This window comes from Nicotiana sylvestris, chromosome 3 (genome assembly GCF_000393655.2).
Source record: "Nicotiana sylvestris chromosome 3, ASM39365v2, whole genome shotgun sequence".
Classification (NCBI taxonomy): domain Eukaryota; kingdom Viridiplantae; phylum Streptophyta; class Magnoliopsida; order Solanales; family Solanaceae; genus Nicotiana; species Nicotiana sylvestris.
Window position 1 is genome coordinate 196,661,820 of NC_091059.1, and position 21,455 is coordinate 196,683,274.

The 21,455-nt window shown below is 41.1% G+C and overlaps 1 protein-coding gene across 1 annotated transcript; it reads right to left on the reverse strand.

Moving 5' to 3' along the window:
- Positions 1-12,002: 12,002 nt before the first annotated feature.
- LOC138888549 (uncharacterized) lies at positions 12,003-12,527 on the reverse strand. Its single transcript, XM_070170429.1, has one exon. The coding sequence runs from the start codon at positions 12,525-12,527 to the stop codon at positions 12,003-12,005; it is 525 nt and encodes a 174-aa protein (XP_070026530.1).
- Between the last annotated feature and the right edge of the window lie 8,928 nt (positions 12,528-21,455).

Here is a 21,455-nt window from a genome sequence, read left to right on the forward strand (position 1 = left end):
AATCACTAGGCATGACCAAATTTGGGGCAAAATAAGATGACACATAGGAGTATGTAGACCCTAGATCAAATAGAACTGAAGTATACAACAACAACAACAACCCAGTGAAATCCCACTAGTGGGGTCTGGGAAGGGTAGTGTGTACACAAACCTTACCCCTACCCCGAAGGAATAGAGAATCTTTTTTCGAAAGAGCTGAAACATATCTACTACAAACCAGAACAGTACCTGTGATAACTACATCGGAGGCCTCAATCTCTGGCCTGGCTGGAAGAGCATAACATCGGAGTTGGGCCTCACCACTCTGAACTACGTCCCTAAGATGGCCTCCTGCTGGCTGAAGCCAACCTCTAGCAGCCTGACCTCCACCTATAATACCTCTACCTCCACCTCTAGCGCATCTACCCCCACCTCTAGCTGGCTGAGCGGACAATGGAACACCCGGTGCCTGAACCATGGCACGGGAACCCTGATGCTACGACCGAACACCCACTAATCTCGAACAAGCCCTCCGAATATGACCATACTCACCGCACTCAAAGCATCCACCTGAGTGTTGCGCCTAAGAAAATTGAGACTAACCCTGGCAGGCCGGCTGACCATGATGATAGCTCTAAAGAGGAGGTGCTTTTATAGGAGCTGGTCGTCCTGAAGGAGGTACATAAGAATCACGCCCCCCTGAAGCTCCATAGATACCTGTAGTGCTGAATGAAACGACCTGAAAGGATAGCCCCTACCAAAAGAATCCTACCTTCAAACGAGGCACCACTGAACCTGCAAGAATGACGGGGCCTCTTGTCAAACCCCTGACCACTCCCTTGTGATAATACCATCTCTACTCTCCTGGCCACATTGGCCGTATCCTGGAGAGAAATCTCACTCCTCGTATCCTTATCCATCTTCAATCGAATAGGCTGAACGAGTCCCTCAATGAACCTACTCACTCTCTCTATCTATCAGTGGGATGTATAGGAAGAGCATGACAGGCCAAGTCAATAAATCTGGTCTCGTACTGAGTGACAGTTATAGAAACCTACTGGAGATGCTCAAACTGCCTCCGATAGTTCTCCCTCTAAGTGACACGAAGAAACTTCTTCAAAAATAGCTAAGAAAATGGATCCCAAGTCAAAGCAGGTGACCCAGCTGGTCTAGCCAAACAATAAATCCTATACCAAATCTTGGCAGATCCTGACAGACGAAAAGCAGCAAAGTTGACCCCATTGGTCTCCACTATCCCCATGTTCCGTCGAACCTCATAATAGCTGTCCAAATAATCCTGGGGATCCATAAAAGATGTACTGCCAAAAGTGGTAGTAAAAAGCTTGGTGAACCTGTCCAACCTCCACAAGGCATAAGTAGACATAGCTGGCCCCTCACCGGTCTGTGCCACAACACCTAGCTGTACTGCTCCAACTGGCTAAGCTGCTGGAGTCTGATATTGGGGAGCCATCTGCTCCGGAGTGCAAGTAGCAGGAATCTGGGCTCCTCTTCTAGCATGAGAGACATCTGGTGCTACAGGGAATATGCCTACATGAGTGACGCTCTCCATAAATCCTACTAGGCAGACCAGAGCATCCTGAAGTACCGGGGTGGCGATGAACCCCTCTAGGATCGGAGCTGGTCCTGCTGGAACTATTTGGGTTGAAACCTCATCATCAAACTTAACCTGAGGCTCCACCGCTGGTGTTGTTGCTCGAGCTCTGGGCTGATCTCTGCCTCTGCCTCGGGCCCTAGCACAACCTCGGCCTCTGCCCCTCGTAGGAGCTGCTACTGGGGGCTCGAGCTGCTGGAGCTGATGAAGCGGTATGTGTTCTGACCATATACGAAAGAACAAAGTGGAAGTTCAATTAGCATTGAGAAATCAAATTGGATGACATGAAAAAATAGATGTGAAGTTTTCCTAAACTCCGTAGCCTCTGGAGGATAAACACAGATGTCTCCGTACCGATCCCTCGGACTTTACTAAGCTTGTCCATGAATTGTGAGACCTAAGCAACCTAGTTCTCTGATACCAACTTGTCACGACCTAGATTTCTCACCCTCGGGAGTCATGATGGCGCCTACTAGTAAGAGCTAGGCAAGCCGACAATTACAAATTTTATTATCATTTTTCATTATCTTTTAACAATTTTACAAGTTAACATATGATCAACAGCGGAATAAAAAAATGCGGAAGATGAAATTCAACAATTTAACTAAATACTAGTACGAAATCCAAAATACAACTCCACCCAGATTTGGTGTCACAATGACACGGACCATCTATGAATGCTACAATTAGGGTCCGAACAAAGAAAATACAAGTGTGTCTCTGAAATAAATAAGAACATAATGGAAAGGATAGAAGGGGACGTCAAGGCCTGCAGACGTCTACAGGACTACCTCGGGTCTCCGCTGGACTGAAGGCAACAACCTCGCTATGGTCCAAAAGCACCAGTACCGGAATCTGCACACAGTGCAGAGTGTAGTATCAGCACAATCGACCCCATGTGCTGGTAAGTGTCGAGCCTAACCTCGGCAAAATAGTAATGAGGCTAGGACAAGACTACCAAATAAACCTGTGTAGTTAAATCATATACGACAAATAATGATAACATAAACTAGCAGTTAAAGATGGGAAGGGGGAACATGCTGCGGGGAATATCAAGTAATAACAGAATTTCAGTAGAGAAGCACCAAGAACACCATAATTTCATATCAGCAAGAATAAAGAAAACAGTAACAAGTGCACAGCATCACCCTTAGTGTTTTTACTCTCGTTCTTACCATAAGAATCAATATTCACTTTTATTCTTTTTTGTTGCGGCGTGCAACCCGATCCCAATCATTTAATATTGTTGCAATGTGCAACCTAATCCCAATCACATAATAATATTGCGGCGTGCAACCCGACCCCACCTGTCCACCTTTATTAATCCTTGTTGCGGCATGCAACCCGATCCCATATAATATTATTGCATCGTGCAACTCGATCCCATATAATACTATTGCGGCGTGGAATCTGATACCAATATACAAATCAATACCAATCACGAAAGAAACCCGACAAGGGAACAATAGTATAATAACAATATCTCGGCAAGGGAAAAACGATATCATAAGCGATAACATCCCAGCAAGGGAAATAATATCATAAACAATAACATCTCGACAAGGGAATCAACAATATATCTCACCTCGTTTCCACAATCACTTCACAACATAAGTCTCAACTTGAGCCAATACTCAACAATGGTCAATTACCAAGAATACTTTGATAAGCCTTGTTCAACATTTATGATCATCATATTAAGCATGGACAATACATAAAGGAGTCACCACAATCATAGTATAAGACTCACGGGCATGCTTGACACCAACGTATAGATACTCGTCACCATACCTATACGTCGTACTCAACACTTAACACATAGCAAATAAGATTACAACTCATATTCCCTCAAGCTAAGGTTAGACCAAATACTTACCTCAATGCCACGGACACAATCAAGCCTCAACTACCACTTTACCTCTCGAGTCCACTTCCAATTCGCTTGTATCTAGTCACAATTTACTTAATGATATCAATAAATGCTAAATAAAACAATTCTAATGTATGAAAATAGGTTTTTCAATGATTTCCCTAAAAAGTTAAAAATCGATCGCGGGCTCGCTTGGTCAAAACCCAAGGTTCGAACCCGATCACCCATTCACCCGCGAACTCAAATATATAATTTGTTTTGAAATTGGACCTCAAATCGAGGTCCAAATTCCAAAAATTTAAAAATCCTAAGTTCTACCAAAAATCACCCAATTTCCCATGAAAACCCCTTGATTTTGAAATGAAATCATGTGAAAAGATGGATTAGATTGAAAGAAATGAGTTAGAAATGACTTACTAATGATTTGGAGAAGAACTTTTCTTTGCAAAATCGCCCAAGAGAGATTAGGGTTTGAGAGAGTTTGAAAAATGAAGAAAATTTCGTCTAAGTTAGAATTTACACAGGTGCAGTTATCGCATTTACGATGTCAGGTTTGCAAATGCGAACTCGCAAATGCGGCCCAGGCTTCGTAAATGCAAAGGTAGATCTACCATGTTAACTTCGCAAATGCGAACATTTGTTCGCAATTGCGATTACTGCTCTTGTCACATTTGCGACTCTGAACTTCGTAAATGCGAAGGTCCCCATGCAGCCCAGTCTTAGCAAATGTGATGGACGTTCGCAAATGCGAGCTTGCATTTGCGAGCCAGGCTTCGCAATTGCGAAGCCTGCAGACCTACAATACACCAATAATTTTTCCTAAGTTCAAAACACTCGGCGGCCTATCCAAAACTCACCCGAGCCGTCAGGGCTCTAAACAAACCATGGGTGCAAGTCTTAAAACATCATACGAACTTGCTCGTGCGATCAAATCATCAAAATAACATCAACTACTACGAATTCAACCACAAATTCATAAAATTACTCAAGAACATCAAAAATTTATTTTCTCAACTATACGTTTGATTTATACCAAACCAATTCCAATCTTTACCAAATTTCACAAATTCAACTTAATTATTAGCTTAAACCTGTACAGGGCTCCGAAACCAAAATACGGGCCCGATACCATCAAAATCAATCATCTCTAAATTTTCAAAAACTCTTATAATTTCAGTTAAATAATTTCTTTCAAAAATTCATTTCTCGGGCTTGGGACCTCGGAATTCAATTCCGGGCATACGCCCAAGTCCTATATTTTACCACGGACCCTACGGGACCGTCCGATCACAAGTCCGGATCGTTTACCAAGAATATTTACAAAAGTCAACTTTAATCAATTTTAAAGGCCAATTTCCTTATTTTACTTAGATTTCACATAGAAGCTTTTCGGAAATGCGTCCGGACTATGCACACAAATCGAGGTGAGATAAAAAAGAGGTTTTAAGGCCTCAGAACACAGAATTTACTTTCAAAATGAGTGATGACCTTTTGGGTCATCACACATATGTATAACGTCTCGCCTTACACCCACGCCTTTTAAAACACTGGTCATACCCAATGTAAACTCACATGTGAGGTTTGGAAAGGGTAATGTGTATGTAAATTTTACACATATTTTGTGAAAGTAGAGAGGTTGTTTCCGATACTCTTGGCTCAAGAAATGCTAAACAAATACTTTTATGATTAGGATTATTATAATATCTTCATAAAATTTATGCCCGACACTTAAAAAGACAAATAATACGATTCGAAAGTGGTACTTTTTCTAGTATTTTTTCTGTCCCTTTAGCCAAAAATGTCGTTTAACTTATTTAACTTTAGAAAATTAAGAAAATAATAATTGGTTATATGAAATTCCATCTTTCTAATCCAAGAAGGCATATAGTTATTCATTTCTCATTTTAAGAAATAAATAAGCGTAATTTGGTAAAAAACGTCTCTTCATGATTACTGTTTACTCTAAAATTTGAGTAACAATTAAACGTGTATTGTAGTTTTAAGGATACGTGATCTAATACAATGCCAATTGGTAAATAATGAATTAAGTAATTGAATTAGACGATAAAACAAATCAAACCAGTGTTTTGGCAATGTATCGACCTCGATTCGAAAAAATCTCGAGATCAAGCAGCAAGAACAATAAAGAACAATAGAGAATAATGAGTAAACAGAGAGCAACGCGTGTATTATTTATCAGTGAACGTATCAAGATTACAAATGAATGAGGTCCCTCTTTATATAGTAGAGGCATCCTAAATAAGGTACAACTCTAATAACGGAATTAAATCTCGTGATTGGCGCCGATAACCACTTGGTATAATCTATTCCGAGATTTTCGCAGAGACCTTTGGTTGGTTGCTAATATCTCGCCATTCCATTATTATTACCTTACTCGAGGTTGGTCATACTCGGCCTTGGTTTTCAATGAGAACTTCGATCCTCAAGTTCTATACTCTGCCACCGGGCTCGAGCCAGGTCCATTTTGAGCTTATTCTCAAAGCAACTCCTCAAGCCTACAAAATCGGACATGCCCGATTTGACCGTATACAGATAATCCCCGCATTTCTTAGGGCTAAGTGATAAGAAACGGTTTGATCCTCGATTCTCCGATACCTCGATCATCACGTCAGCGATAGAAGTGACTGAAGGGTCACGTCTATATAGCTCCTAAGGCCATTAATTAACGGTGGCTGATGGTCGGCCACTAGTTTCCCCAAACCATTGAAGTAGCCACTATAAATAGATCAATTTCTCAATCTTTACTTCCAAACCTTTTCCTAAATCTCTACAAGCTTCTCAATTTTCTTTAAGTTCATTCTTAACTTTGTGTTTGTCATAACATCAACTTTTTCTCCTTTCTTGAATTCCATAATAGTGATGGCTAAAATATCTAAAATTGTCCCTCAAAAAGTAAAAGCCTCTTCATCGCAGCCGGCCGATGATAAAATGCTGGTGGTGCCTCGCATCGAGGAGTGCATTCCTGGGCCAAGCGAGTTGTCTTCCGATTTCAAAGTCAAAAGACCTTACTCAATTCCAGGACGATGTGAGCCCATGTCCCGATACATCTGCTCGATATCTGAAGACGATCTCAAGCGGGTGAAAAAGGACTGTAATTAGGAAAACAAGGAGGTGGTGATTCCTTTCCCTGAGGAGGACATCACTACCCATGTGAAAGGGTACTTAAGTGTGTATACTTATCCTTTCACACTGGGTCTCGTAGATCCGGTCATACTCAATTTTTGTTGCTAATATCGGGTGACCCTTGGCCAGATCTACCCCTCCTTCTAGCGTATCGTCATTTTGCTCAGATTGTTTTCGAGCAAGGTCGAAGGGATGTCTTTTACCCTCGACCATCTAATCAGGTTATACAGCCCTCACCTTTATTGAGGTGGGTTGATAAAGCTCCAGCGTCGGGCCACAAAGGTAATGTTCTCGAGCATTGAAGAGGACAAGGACCAAGGATGGATGGGCCGGTTCGTCCGAATCAAGACCTCTAACCTGATCCCCGCTGAAAAAATGCCATTCTCCAAAAAATGGAACATGAAATGTAAGTACAACTCTATCGATGATGTTCACTATTTTTCTTTCTTTATTCTTCTTCGATCTAATTTCTTTTTCGTGGTGCATCTTCCCCATGCTTTCCTGGTGTGATTCCAGGCCTCGAAGGTTGGGTTCGACAACTGGCCTCTACTTCTTCACATGCTGAGCGCTGTTGGCGTGATTTGGCTAAGTATCGGTGGGAAGCTAAAAATGACGGAGAGTTCCTTTGTTCACATGTTAATGCTTCTCTATAAAATACAATTTTTTTTGTTTTTTTTACTTAGTTTCTCCTCATGCAGGCCTCAGAGACAATGTTGTTATGAGGCCGCCTCTGTCTGGTGAAGAGGAGATCCCGAGGCCAACCAAAGAGAAGAAGAGGAAAAGGGCCTCGCCTTCAAATACCCCAAAGCCCAAGAAAAGTAGGGTTCGAAAACTGAAGGTCGACTCTGCAGCCCTATCTGCTGACGCAGTTCAACAATTTTGGTAGGAGGACGAAGAAGGAGAGGACGCTGACTGCTTGCTGGTAGCTCGGAAGAGGGGAAGCACTGAAGCTTCAAAGGCTGCCAAGCCGGTGGTGGTTAAGGTGGTTTAATATCAAATCGAAGAAATATCGGAGGGAAATCCGAGCAGATTCCCCGAGTCATCAGGTGGTAAAAATGCACCCCGCCATGAAGAACGACTGGCTGGTGTGCCTAAAGAGTCTAATTCTAAGGCCCCTCAAAGAGAAGAGAATGTCCCAAGTGGCTCGTTTGGGATAATAATATAGATGAATCACCGTCTGGCCTTACATTATCTGAAGGACATTTTCGAGATCATGGAGACTCCCGACGTGGGAATGGCCCACGAAGGGAATGATATATTCTAGGGATGCTTCATAGGGGTTTAATATGGCCCCGACCTGGATGCTTCGTTCATTTTTTATGAGGCTAGCTCAACGACTTTTGAATAAGCAAGTTTCTGCCTCCATAATTATGCTTGTGTTTTATTCTCATTTTTCCAAGTCTGATTTTTTCCTTTGTGTAAAGGCCATGACGCTCCATCGAGAAGTGTTTTCCAAATCTCGGGCCGATCTAACCTGATGCGAGGCTGAACTCAAGAAGCTCGTGGAGGAGAGAGACAACTTCAAACTCCTCTACGTTCAAAAAAGGAAAAGATTAGGGACCTCCGAGCCGAACTGACGAGGGCTCATCGAGAACTAACTAAGCTCATCGAGCAAGTAATATAGATTTTTGGGAATTTGTTATGTATTCATTTGACTTGGCACTTAACATTTTGACTTTGCACGAGCAGAAGGACGAGCTGGTGGAGCAGCTTTGAGAGGAGGCCAAGATAAAGGAGGTCTAGACTCTAGGGGAGAAACAACATATGGATTGTCTTGCCTCGGAGAAACACGCGCTTCGGACCCAATTGACTACGATCGAGTGCCAAATTCATAGGGGTTGAAGATGGCCCCGAGCCGAATGCTTCGTTCATTTTTGATGAGGCTTGCTCAACGACTTTTGAATAAGCAAGTTTCTGCCTCCATAATTATGCTGTTTTATTCTCATTTTTCCAAGTCTGATTTTTTTCCTTTGTGTAAAGGCCATGACACTCCATCGAGAAGCATTTTCCAAATCCCGGGCCGATCTGACCCGATGCGAGGCTGAACTCAAGAAGATCGTGGAGGAGAGAGACAACTTCAAACTCCTCTACATTCAAAAAAGGAAAAGATTAGGGACCTCCGAGCCGAACTGACGAGGGCTCATCGAGAACTAACTAAGATTATCGAGCAAGTAATATAACTTTTTGGGAATTTGTTATCTATTCATTTGACTTGGCACTTAACATTTTGACTTTGCAGGACCAGCAGAAGGGCGAGCTGGTGGAGCAGCTTCGAGAGAAGGCCTAGATAAAGGAGGCCGAGACTCTAGGGCAGAAACAACATATGGATTGTCTTGCCTCGGAGAAACACGCGCTTTGGACCCAATTGACTTCGATCGAGTGCCAACTTCAAAGTTTTAAGGAGGAAAGCTTGGACCAAGCCCAGAAGATTGAGGAGCTCGAGGCTAAGTTGGCCTCCGAGCTTGCAAAAGCTAAATCTTAGGCGGAGGCGCTTGTGGCCTGTTATCGAGTTGACGCCGAGGCTGCCAACATTCAGGCACAAGAGATCTCTGCTGCTACCGAAGTCAAATTGTTATGTGTTGTTAATCATGCTAGGCAACAATCCCGGAAAGAGACTCTCGAGGAAGTGCATGCTCATCGTTTCGACCTTTCAGCCGATATCGTGAGTGCGAGAGCTTTGGAAAATGAGGCCGCAGCTTTACTCTCTGATGATGAAGACTCTGCTAATCGATCCGAGAGCAGAGGAGATGAGAATGAAGCTATAAAAGAAGCGGCTCCCAAATTTGTGGCTCCCAAAGTGGACTAGGCCCTTAGGATTTTTATTTTGTTTTTTTGTGTAAGGACCCTTGTGGCCTTTATAAGTATCTTCTATGTATAAAAAGTTCCTTTTCTTTCCGCTCTATCTATGACTCGTGATAAAGTCTGCTTTGTGTTTGCCTTGTAAAATTTTTTGTTGCTATAACTTCAATAATTGAGTGAGCATTAGCTCGAACTCAGAGTAAAACAAACCCTTAGATTTTTTAAGGTAAACGAGGGCTAGTCCCCGAACTCAGTAATATGTTCGAGATTTTTTTTTTGGATGGCTTGATCGAAGCCATCACCATATTGTTTTCATAACTAAAAGTAAAACAAACCCTTGGGGTTTTTATCAAATATTAGGCAAGTTTCAAACTTATAATAGAATACCTTTTAGGTTTTATGATGAATCCTCAAGCTATATTCAAGTCAATTTTATTCGATCTCGGAATAGTGGAACCCTTAGGTCCAAGTTGAGTGAGAACAAGGTCTCGAACTTTAAATGTTTTGGCCCTTAGTCTCTTTTAGGTTGGGCCGATATGGACTTTAAAAAATGACTATTATTTTCCCATTTTCGGCTTAAAAGACTAAGTAAAAATTTCTTTATGCCTTAGCATGTATTTTTTACCCATTGGGTTTTCTTGGGGTCCGATGTCGATTGAGACCCCTTTGATTTTTGTGCCTTAGCACAATTGTGTTAAGATAATTTGATACCTCTTAAGGTTTTTCAAGGGTTGATTTTGTCGAAGCCCTTTTTTAATCGTTTTGTCGGGGTAGCCTTTTAACCGATTTTTTCAAAGTATTTGAAGGCCTATTGTTTATTGCGAGATTTGGACATCTCCAGGCCACGTTATTTCGGCCGTAGCCTTAGGGTATGCCTCTTGGACTTATTTCCCGATAACATTTTGAACTTGTTCGAAATGTCAGTCCCCGAGTATGATGGCCTTGGCCTATATGTCGAGGGGTGCCTCTTTGAGATCTTGTGACTTCAAATTTAGATAATTATAGCGTGATGTTCCCGAGTGTTCGAAGTATGTTTGCGCTCTGCCCTTCAGCCATTTCTCACAAAATCATAAGTATGGAGCTCGTATAGGAGCAAATTTTTCTTTGAGACACAAAGTGTTTGATATAGAAAGAAGCTTTAAATAATTTATACATGCTTACATGTTATGCCATCGGGGCTCGACTAATCTATACGGACACGGTTTATTCGAACGTTTGGCCCATTACAAAGTTTCCCTATCAAGACCCTTTGACGTGAAGTATTTCTCTCGAAAATATAACCTCCAAGGGTGATGCCCCCCCAGCATTCGAGGTTGATTGAAAATAAGCCTTGGATACTATTGAATTTTTCTCAGGTAGCACATAATTGTTGCCTCGTTAAAAACCTCACCGGAAAAACTCATTTGGGATAAAAACTGATCTAAGGGGAAAAGAGTGCAAAACGTGCTTTAAAACCTAAGGTCTTTGTGCTGAAGAGTTTTCTCAACATCTTCGATCGAACACCTACAATAAGTTAGTATCAAATACAAATGGAAAAGGGAGAAAGTTGTACCTAAGCAATATCATCTGAGTAGTGATATATTCCAATTGTTTGGCAATTGTTCGCCCTCCATTGTGCCAAGTTTGTAAGATCCATTTCCGATGATATTGAGGACACGATATAGTCCTTCCCAATTTGGGGCTAGTTTTCCTTCATTTGGGTCTCGAGTATTGAGGGTGACTTTCCTTCGAACTAAGTCCTCATTTCCAAAGTGCCGAAGGATGGCTCTTCTATTGTGATATCTCTCGATTATTTGCTTCTGTGCAGCCATCCGAACAAGCGCAACTTCTCATTTTCATCCAATAGTTCGAGGCTAGTATTCATAGCCTCGTGATTTGACGCCTCTATTGCATGTCACAATCTGCTGCTAGGTTCCCCAACCTCGAATGGAATTAGCCTCGGAGCCATATACTAAGGAGAACGGTGTTGCCCCCGTGCTGGACTTTGATGTCGTTCGATATGCCCAAAGGACTTCGGGTAGAACCTCTCTCTATTTCCCCTTTGCGTCGTTCAACCTTTTCTTTAAGTTTTGAATGATAGTCTTGTTTGTTGATTCGGCCTGTCCGTTTCTGCTTGGGTGATACGATATCGATAAGATCCTTTTTATTTTGTATTCTTCGAGGAACTCCATTATCTTGATACCGACAATTGCTTTCCGTTGTCACATACTATTTCGGCAGGTATCCCGAATCGACACACGATGTGGTCCAGATGAAGTCTATAAATTCTTTTTCTCTGACCTTCTCGAAGGCTTGTGCTTCTACCCATTTAGAAAAGTAGTCAGTCATAGACAAAATAAATTTAGCTTTACCTGGGGCCGTTGGCAAAGGGCCGACGATATCCATCCCCCATTTCATGAATGACCATGGGGATAGGAATGAATGAAGTTGCTCTCCAGGCTGATGGATCATCGGTGCAAACCTTTGACATTTATCTCATTTTCGAACAAAGTCCTTAGTGTTTTTTTCCATGTTATCCTAGTAGTACTCTTCTCTAATAATTTTGTGAATCAAAGATTCGGCACCAGAGTGGTTCCCATAAGTGCCTTCATGGACCTCTCATAAAACATAATCGGTGTCCCCCGACTCTAAACATACTGTCAATGGTCCATTGAATGTCCTTCTGTATAATGTTCCATCTTCATCTAATGTGAATCGAGCAACTTTTGTTCGAAGGGCCCTCGACTCTTTAGGGTCCAATGGGAGCTTTCCGTTTTTCAAATATTCGATATATTTATTCCTCAAATCCCTGGTCAATCTTGTAGAGTTTATTTTGTAAAGACCTTTCTCGATCACAGATCTTGATAGTTGGATGACAGTCCCCGGGATGATCTCGGCTACCTCGACCGATGATCCTAAATTTGCAAGTGCATCGGCCTCACTATTTTGTTCTCGAGGTACATGGTCTAAAGTCCACTCCTTGAAGCGGTGCAAAGTTACCTGTAGCTTGTCCAAATACCTTTGCATTCTATCTTCTCGAACTTCAAAGCTTTTGTTTACTTGGTTCACCACCAATAAAGAGTCATACTTAGCTTTAATGACTTCTGTCCCCAAGCTTTTAGCTAGATCGAGCCCTACAATCATGGTTTCGTACCCGGCCTTATTGTTAGTCAACCTAAAAGTTTTAATAGACTGCCTAATAGTGCTACATGTGGGTGGCTTCAAAACGATGCCTAGCCCGGACCCCTTTTACATTAGAAGCACCGTCTGTGAAAAAGGTCAATACCCTCGATGATAGGCCCGATTTTAATAAGAGTTCCTTTTCAACTTCAGGTATGAGGGTTGGCGTGAAATCGGCTACGAAGTCCTGTAAAATTTGAGACTTGATGGTCGTTCAGGGTTGATACTCAATATTGTACCCACTGAGTTCGACTGCCCATTTGGCCAATCGACCCGAAAGTTTGGGCTTGTGCAAAATATTACGAAGCAGGTAAGCGGTTAACACACATATGGGGTGACATTGGAAGTATGGTTTTAACTTTCTAGAAGTGCTTATCAGTGCAAGTGTTAATTTCTCTAAGTGTGGATATCTAGTTTCTGCTTCTCCTAAGGTTCGACTTACATAGTAAACGAGAAATTACGTACCTTGGTCTTCTCGAACTAGGACACCACTTACTACGATTTCCAATATCACCAAGTTTAAGTAAAGTTTCTCATCTGCCTTCAGATTGTGAAGCAGTGGTGGGTTCGATAGGTATTGCTTTAATCCCTCTAATGCTTGTTGGCACTCCGGGGTCCAGGTGAAATCGTTCTTCTTTTTGAGTAAAGAGAAAAATTTGTGGCTTCAATCCGATGACCTCGAGATAAATCAGCCTAAAGTAGCTATCCGTCCAGTTAGCCTCTGTACGACTTTTACACTGTCTACGCCAGTTGTACTCGATGGCATTAATTTTATTAGGGTTGATCTTGATCCCCCGATTCGATACCATAAAGCCCAGGAATTTGCCTGAGCCAACCCCGAAAATACATTTCTCAAGGTTGAGTTTCATGTTATATTTCCTACAAATCTCAAACATTTCCTGCAAATGAGCCAAATGGTCCTCTACGCGCAGGGACTTAACTAACATGTCATCAATATAAACTTCCATTGACTTACCTGTTCTTCGAACATCTAATTTACTAGGCGTTGGTAAGTTGCTCCTGCATTTTTTAGCCCGAAGGGTATTACATTATAACAATATGTTCCATACTTGGTGATAAATGAGGTCTTTTCCTGGTCTCCCGGGTTCATCTGAATTTGATTGTACCCCATAGGCATCAAAAAAGGTAAGGATCCCGTGGCCGGCCGTGGCATCGATCCTACGACTGATGTTAGGCAGTGAAAAAGAATCTATAAGGCATGCCTTGTTCAAATCCTTGTAATGTATACACATTCTAAGTTTGTTTACCTTTTTAGGGACTACAACTATGTTGGCTAACCATTTGGGGTATTTCTCCTCCCGGATGGACCCTATTTTGAGAAGTTTAGTTACCTCGTTCTTTAAGCATGTGTGCTTTACTTCGGACTGGGGCCTTCTCTTTTGTTTCACCGGTTTGAACCTGGGGTCAAAGTTTAGCCGATGTGTTATTATCTCCGGTGGTATCCCTGTCATGTCTAAATGGGACCAAGAAAAACAATTCATGTTATAAATAAGAAATTGAATAAGCTTTTTCCTGAGTTTGGGGGTTAACCCCGTTCCCAGATATATACCTTTCGCTCGGGCATGTACTCGATCAATATAACCTGTACCAGCTCTTTGACCATTGATTTGGTGGCGTTGGAGTCTTTGGGAACAATAAACGTTCGAGGGGTTAGAAAATCCTCCCCTTCGTCTTCTATCTCCTGCTTTCCTAATCTAGTCGAGGCTGGTGGCTGTGATTGCTATTTGGTTTCCTGTTTACCTTTAATTCTCAAGTTTTCTATCGATACTAGTACTACCTCGTCAACCGAAAACATTTCCTTTATAGCATGTTGCTCCCCGTACACTATTTTTACACCGTCCGACATTGGGAATTTCATCATTTGTTGGAGAGTCAAAGGGACTGCCCTCATATTGTGAATCCATGGTCTTCCGAGTAGGGGATTGTATCTCATGTCACCCTCGATCACGTGGAACTTGGTATCTTGAATGGTTCCAACCACATTTACCGGTAGAGTAATCTCCCCTTTAGTCATTTCACTGGCCATGTTGAAGTTGTTTAAGACTCGAGCTGTGGGCACAATTTGATCTTGTAGGCCGAGTTGCTCCACGACCCTCGATCGAATGATATTATCCGAGCTACCTGGATCCATAAAATACGCTTAACTTGAACTTTATTTAATAAGATAGAAATTACCAGAACGATGTTGTATGGTTGAGAAATGCCTTCTGCTTCTTCGTCGTTGAATGATAAGGATCCCTCGGGCACATAATCCTGGGTCCGCTTCTCCCTAGTAATTTATACCTTAGTGCGTTTGAACACGGTCCCTTCTGGAATATCGACCCCACCGACGGTCATATGAATGACATGTTGTGGTTCCTCTTGTTCATTTTTCGTGTTGGCGTCTCTGTCTCTGAAATGATTCTTGGCTCGATCGCTAAGGAACTCTCAGAAGGTGGCACTCATTGAAGAGACGGGCTACCTCCTCCCTTAATTGCCTGCAATCCTTGGTCTTGTAACCATGGGTGCCATGATACTTGCACATCAAATTTGGGTTTCTTTGGGAAGGATCGGTTTGTATGGGTCTGGGCCATCTAGTATCTTTGATCCTTCTGATTGCCGATACAATGCCTGATGCATCGATGCTAAAGTTATATTTCGATAACCGAGGTGCCTCTACGGGATCCGCAGGCTTATCAAAACCATTTTTGCTCATAAGTCCCCGCGAGTTTTTTCCTCGATCGTTTCTTCGATCATTCCGGGAAGGGTTGCATCCCGATCTATTTTTCCTTCGATATACGGTATATGGTTGATATCGTTCCCTGTTCGACCTTGGTTCCCTGTCGATGTCCCTCGGGGTTTTAACTACCAACCTATTTGGATGTACTGAACTGGAAGGGGCTCCTAATTGGTCGTCCTCGACCCTGATCTTTGATTGATATCGATTGTGCACATCTGCCCACGTTACAGTTAGATACTCGACCAAATTTTGTTTCAACTGTCGTGATGCTATCGAACTCCGCTCATTCAACCCCTAGGTGAAAGCTTGAATGGCCCAATCATCTGTGACCGGTGGCAACTCCATGCGTTCCATCTGAAATCGGGATACGAACTCCCTCGGCATTTTGTTATCCCTTTGTCTTATCTTGAAAACGTCTGATTTTCTTGTCGCGACCTTTATGTCCCTGGCATGTGCCTTTACAAAAGAATCTTCTAACATGGCAAATGAGTTGATGGAATTCGGTGGCAAGTTGTGATGCTAAATCATTTCTCTCTTTGATAGAGTTTTCCCAAAAAATTTCAACAAAACGGACTCGATCTCATCATTTTCTAAGTCATTTCTCTTTATTCCGCATATATACGAAGTGATATATTCATTAGGATCGGTGGTCCCATTGTATTTAGGTATACCTGGCATACAGAACTTCTTAGGAATGGGCTTCGGAGCCGTACTCCGAGGAAAAGGCTTTTGCTAACGTTTTTGAATCCAATTGAAGGATCAGTCCTTGATTCGTTACCATTCGATCTTTTCAGCACTGGCTCGGTACGGCGAGTGATTTCCGATTCAACTATACTCAGAGTTCTATGTTGACTTTGAAGTTGAGCAATAGCGGCCTGCTGAGCCTGTAGCATTTCAAATATTACTTGGAGACTAACTCCCTCATCTCCTACGCCATGTGTTCCTTGGTCACCAGATCGGCCTTCCCTGCATACACTTCCTTTGGGGTCCGCACCTAAATCTGCATTAAAGCAATGTGCGAACTGATGTCGACTAGATCGATGACCGGTACTCCCCCCAATTAGACAATGGCACCCCGGCTCTTGGAGCAATTAGGTTATCGTTTTCCTCGTGAAATCTAAGACCATCATTACCATGTGCGGGTGCGTTTTGTGCGTTTGACATGTTTTAACCTGAGAGAAAAATTCTTGACAAGAATAAGTGTGAAAATAATGTATGTTATCAGAATCAGCACCAAGACAATCACTATTATCCTTAACTCCACGGTGAGCGTCAAACTATTTACCCTAAAATTTGAGTAACAATTAAACTTGTATTGTGCTTTTAAGGATACGTGATCTAATCCAATGCCAATTGGTAAATAATGAATTTAATAAATGAATTAGACGATAAAACAAATCAAACCAATGTTGTGGTAATGTATCAACCTTGTCGCGCCCCCTTTTTCCTCGCGGAAGTTCGGGTTTCGACATTCATGGGGAAATAATTCATTTCCTTTTATGAATTGAGTATTTGAATTTTAAGAGTCGTCACCTAACGGATTTAAAGTGTGTTAGAGCATCTAGAGAAAATAACTCATGAAACCAATTTGCATTACCAGAGACTTGGGTAAGGGCTCGAAATAACCTTGAGGGGAAGGTGTTAGGTACCCCTCGCGGTCTACAATGGTGGGTCCAGGCCGAATTCAATTTATGTGAATTATTCATTTAACAAATAGATAGTCTAAGCACACATATAAGATAGAGAAAATTTAACAGATAAGCAGTCTAAGCACATATGTACGATAAAAGAATTTTAACAAATAAGCAGTCTAAGCACACATATGTAAATAAGATGAGGGAGGTCCTAGGTTTGTTAGCCTATAGGATCACATCTGTACAATACCCAGTAAGCCTTCCTCAACTAGAGGGGTTACACGTGGCATTGGCGCACAGGTCATCATATCCTTTACTACCCAATTACCCTCCCCTTAGTCATAGCCTAAAGCGTTCTAGCAATCTTAAGATGTATCCTATGCGTGCACTACCCATCCCTTTACTTATATAGTCCTGGAGGTATTTAGGACTTCTAGTTAAGGTGGATCTAGACTCTCCTACAGTTATTAAAAGGAGAAAACTCTAGGAGACAAACAAAACATGTAGGACTGGACCAAAGATAGAATAATTAAAAAGCTCATATTTTACCTCCAAAAATGGAGCAAGTAAGTGCACGTCTCAAACAACAGATTTCAGATATTTAAGAAAGGCCCTAGAACAGGATATTTAAGTGAGCATGACAAGCAGAGACTATGCAGTATTGAGTTAAGGCAAAATGTTAAAAACCTATTCAGTTTGCCTACTGAATTTTTTAGAACCTGTTGAATTTGTGCAGTCACAAGTAAGCAAAGCATAGTTTCACAGTTTATTAGACCTTGATTACCTATAGGGTTTCCTAGGCGTGGATTAACAGTAACATGTTATATAGACATTAATAAAGACCATAATTCTGAATCAGTAATTGGCAGACAGATTTTGTTTATTGAATCTATATGTTGTCTAGGTGTTGAAGAATGATCACATGTGTTACGGAACTGCTTTACATTTCATCTCTATGAGCATGATGTCTAAGTGTTGAGATTGTTTTTATGCTTATTCCTTAGTGAGAGCAAAGTTTGTGTGTGTGTGTGTGTTTCTGAACTATTGTTCGTGTCTTTAGAAGAATCAGAATGAGAGTATATATAGCACTTACTGAGGTAAAAACAAAAAAGATAAAGAGTGAATCATAGTTCATAAAATAAGGGTAATCAAATAAATCAACCGTTTAATGGGGATTTGACCAATCAATTCATACAGAAAATCTGGGAGAAACCCCTTAGAATAGGGAGAGTCAATTAACGGTATAAATTAGGGCTCAAATAAGGTAAGAAATCAATCACGTACCATATAGGAGTCAATTAAACCCCTTAAATCAGACTGATAGTTTAAATAAGGCAGGTATTACTAATTAAAGTCGCAAATAAGGAAGTAGGTAAAAAATCACAGAGAAATACTGATTTTAAAAGGAAAATCTAATTCGAACCCTAAATAAAAATCAATCAGTAAAGATCCCAACGAATACTGATTTTAACAGGAAAGAATTACTCAAGACTTAAAATAGAATCAGTCAATATAACTGGTTTACAGAAATAAACACAATAACGGAAAAAATTAAAGAACTCCGTGTCACAAACAAGAATATCTAGGGTTTGAACATATATACGAAAATTAATCAAACATGTAAAGAGATAGTCAGATTCAACATTTGAAAGTTAAAATCCTTTTGAAGAAACTCAGGACGAACCCTAGTTTTAGAAGAAGGTAAATGAAATCGAAGTAGTTAACCAAAACAAAAGATTTTCGAAGGAAAACATCAAATAATGCTCGAATCATTTCAGATCTACAAAAATCTGAACAGATTCAAGCGTTTGTAGAACTAGGGTTCCAAAACAATAGAGATGAAAAAAACGCGATCAAGAACCATGGATTCAAACTAAAAATATGAGGAAATCAGTACTCACAAATGAAAATGGCCCTAGACAGGCCAGTAAACAAATTTCGGACAAAGAGCCAGGTTGAATCTCCTTGAGATTCTTTTAAGGATTCATGTAATCAAACACCCAGGAGGTATAGAAGGCCGGTAATGGTCGAAGAATGCACAAAAACTCCATGGAAAAGGAGGTCTTCGCCTGTGACAGTGATTATGGTTAGGTTGAGTTGAGAGAGAACTGAAGAGATGTGGGAACAAAGGCGGCAGATAATGAGAAGTGAGGTAGGGTTTTGGGGGGGGTCACTTAATTAAAATGGAAACTAATTCCTGGACCGTTGATCTCTTGAGATCAACGGCCAGGATTAGTCAATGGCTGGGCGGGTCAGGTAAAATTGGGCCTGGGTAGATTTGGGCTAAGTTTTAGGATATTTGGGCTGGTATAATTGGGTTAAAAATGAAATTTAAAAAGGGTTATTTGCTAAATACCCATTTAATTGATAAAAACAACTTTTTTAAAAATAATTAACAGATTATAAAAAATAATTTTCATGCCTAGAAAAGTTTTTTAAAACAATTGCTTAGTATTTTAAAAAAAAATACAAAAGCTATTTTTTTGTAAAATAATATACTAATGCATGCATGGGCTATAATTGCAAAATTATTGTAATTATAACCCCAAAAATGCAAATGTGACTATTTGTGAAATAATTAAAACTTAGTACAAATGTAAATGATAAAATTAAGCCCAAAAATTATTATGAAATTATTTGTGATGCAATTAGTAATTGTTTGCATAAATAAAAAAATACTGGAGTAAATTAATTAAAACCCTTAAAAATGCAGAAATTATGAAAAAATATTAATTGATGCTAATGCATGGAGGTATATATGCATTTTTTAAAAAATATTATAGGGAAAAATTGGGTATCAACAGCTGCCCCTCTTTACCCGGGAAGGATGAAAGAGTTTTCGGGTAAAAAAATGATGACCAATTTTGACCGATTGAGATGTTTTGAAAAATAGAGACCGAACCCTGGTCTTTGAGCTACCTACATATCCCTGGCTTTACAGAAATCAGGCCATTAGTTTTGGACCCACCGGTAAATGAAGCCGATGGAGTTGTTATAGGAATGGTAGCTAGTTTCAGCAAAGGTTATTTTGTGAAAGGTGATGTCAGATTGAGTTATGGTTGCGAATCCGGAATGTAACAAATGTATTATAGGGAAGATAGCTGGATAATACAGAGTAGGATGGGTAACTGATGATAATCGGTTATGAATGACAAAGTGAAAATGGAATGAGTGGAAACCGAAGCGAAGGCTGCTCTTGTTTGAAGAACAGTTACCTCCTGGATTACCTGCAAAACTTAAAACACAATGGGTGTCAGTATATAGATGCTGCAAATTCCCTTTAGACCTTGAAAGATTGTCTTTGGACAGTGCAGATGACGTCCTTAGACTATGATGTCCTGGGCCATGAATTGTGAGATAGGAGATTCGCAGGCCATGAAATGATGTTCTCGGGCCATGAAAATGGTGCCTCTGAACCATGATGTTTTTGAATAATGATGTGCAAGTTTGAGAGATCCTCAGGCCATAACATGGTGTCTTCCGGCTATGAGGATGATGCCTTTAGACAATGACGCCTTTGGACAAGCTGGTGATATTTCAGCCCATGAGATGCAATAATATGATGCTAAAATCAATAATACAAGGCTTAGTCTTGTGAGGTTAAGGGCAAAGCTTAGCCCGAGAGAGGCAAATAGATAGTGTCGGAGAGACAGTGCTTAGTCTCGGCAAATAAAGGCGATGATTGGCCTTATGCAAGTAGGAGGCAGAGCTTAGCCTCATGCAAGATTCGGGACAGGGCTTAGTCTCATGCATATGGAAGGTAGAGCTTAGCCTTATGCAGATATGGAGGCAGAGCTTAGACTCATGCCGATGGAGACAGAGCTCAGTCTCATGCAAAGAGAAGGTGGTGCTTAGCCTTATGCAAATGTGGAGGCAGGGCTTAGCCTCATGCAAAATTTGAGACAAGGCTTAGTCTCATGCAAAGAGAAGGCAGTTCTTAGCCTTATGCAAATATGGAGGCAGGGCTTAGCCTCATGCAAAATTTGAGACAGGGCTTAGTCTTATGCAAAGAGAAGGTAGTGCTTAGCATTATGCAAATATGGAGGCATGGCTTAGCCTCATGCAAGATTGGAGACAGAGCTTAGTCTCATGCAAAGAGAAGACAATGCTTAGCCTTATGCAAATATGGAGGCAGGGCTTAGCCTCATGCAAGATTTGGGACAGGGCTTAGTCCCATGCAAATAGAAGGAAATGCTTAGCCTTATGCAATTACGGAGGCAGGGCTTGGACTCATTCAAGGTTCGGGACATGGCTTAGTTCCATGCAAATAGAAGGCAATGCTTAGCCTTATGCGGTGAACAGTTAGCAAATAGGCGTAGAGTATTTCTTAGCTGGAGATATATTCGGTGTCTGGTGGCCTGATTGATAGTGATTTTGCTGCATGTATATATTTGTGAATGCTACTGTTACGTCATATGTGCCTGCGCTCAAAGAAAAATTGTAAGTTCTGCAAATGGGAGGTTGGTTCGTGCCTTCGTTTGCTGGCTTTGCTTCATTTTGGAGGCCTTGTTTGAGTTT

What these genes read in the sequence shown, in the direction of transcription:
- LOC138888549 (XM_070170429.1), bottom strand. Translation starts at nt 12,527, where the DNA reads ATGATTGTAGGGCTCGATCTAGCTAAAAGCTTGGGGACAGAAGTCATT.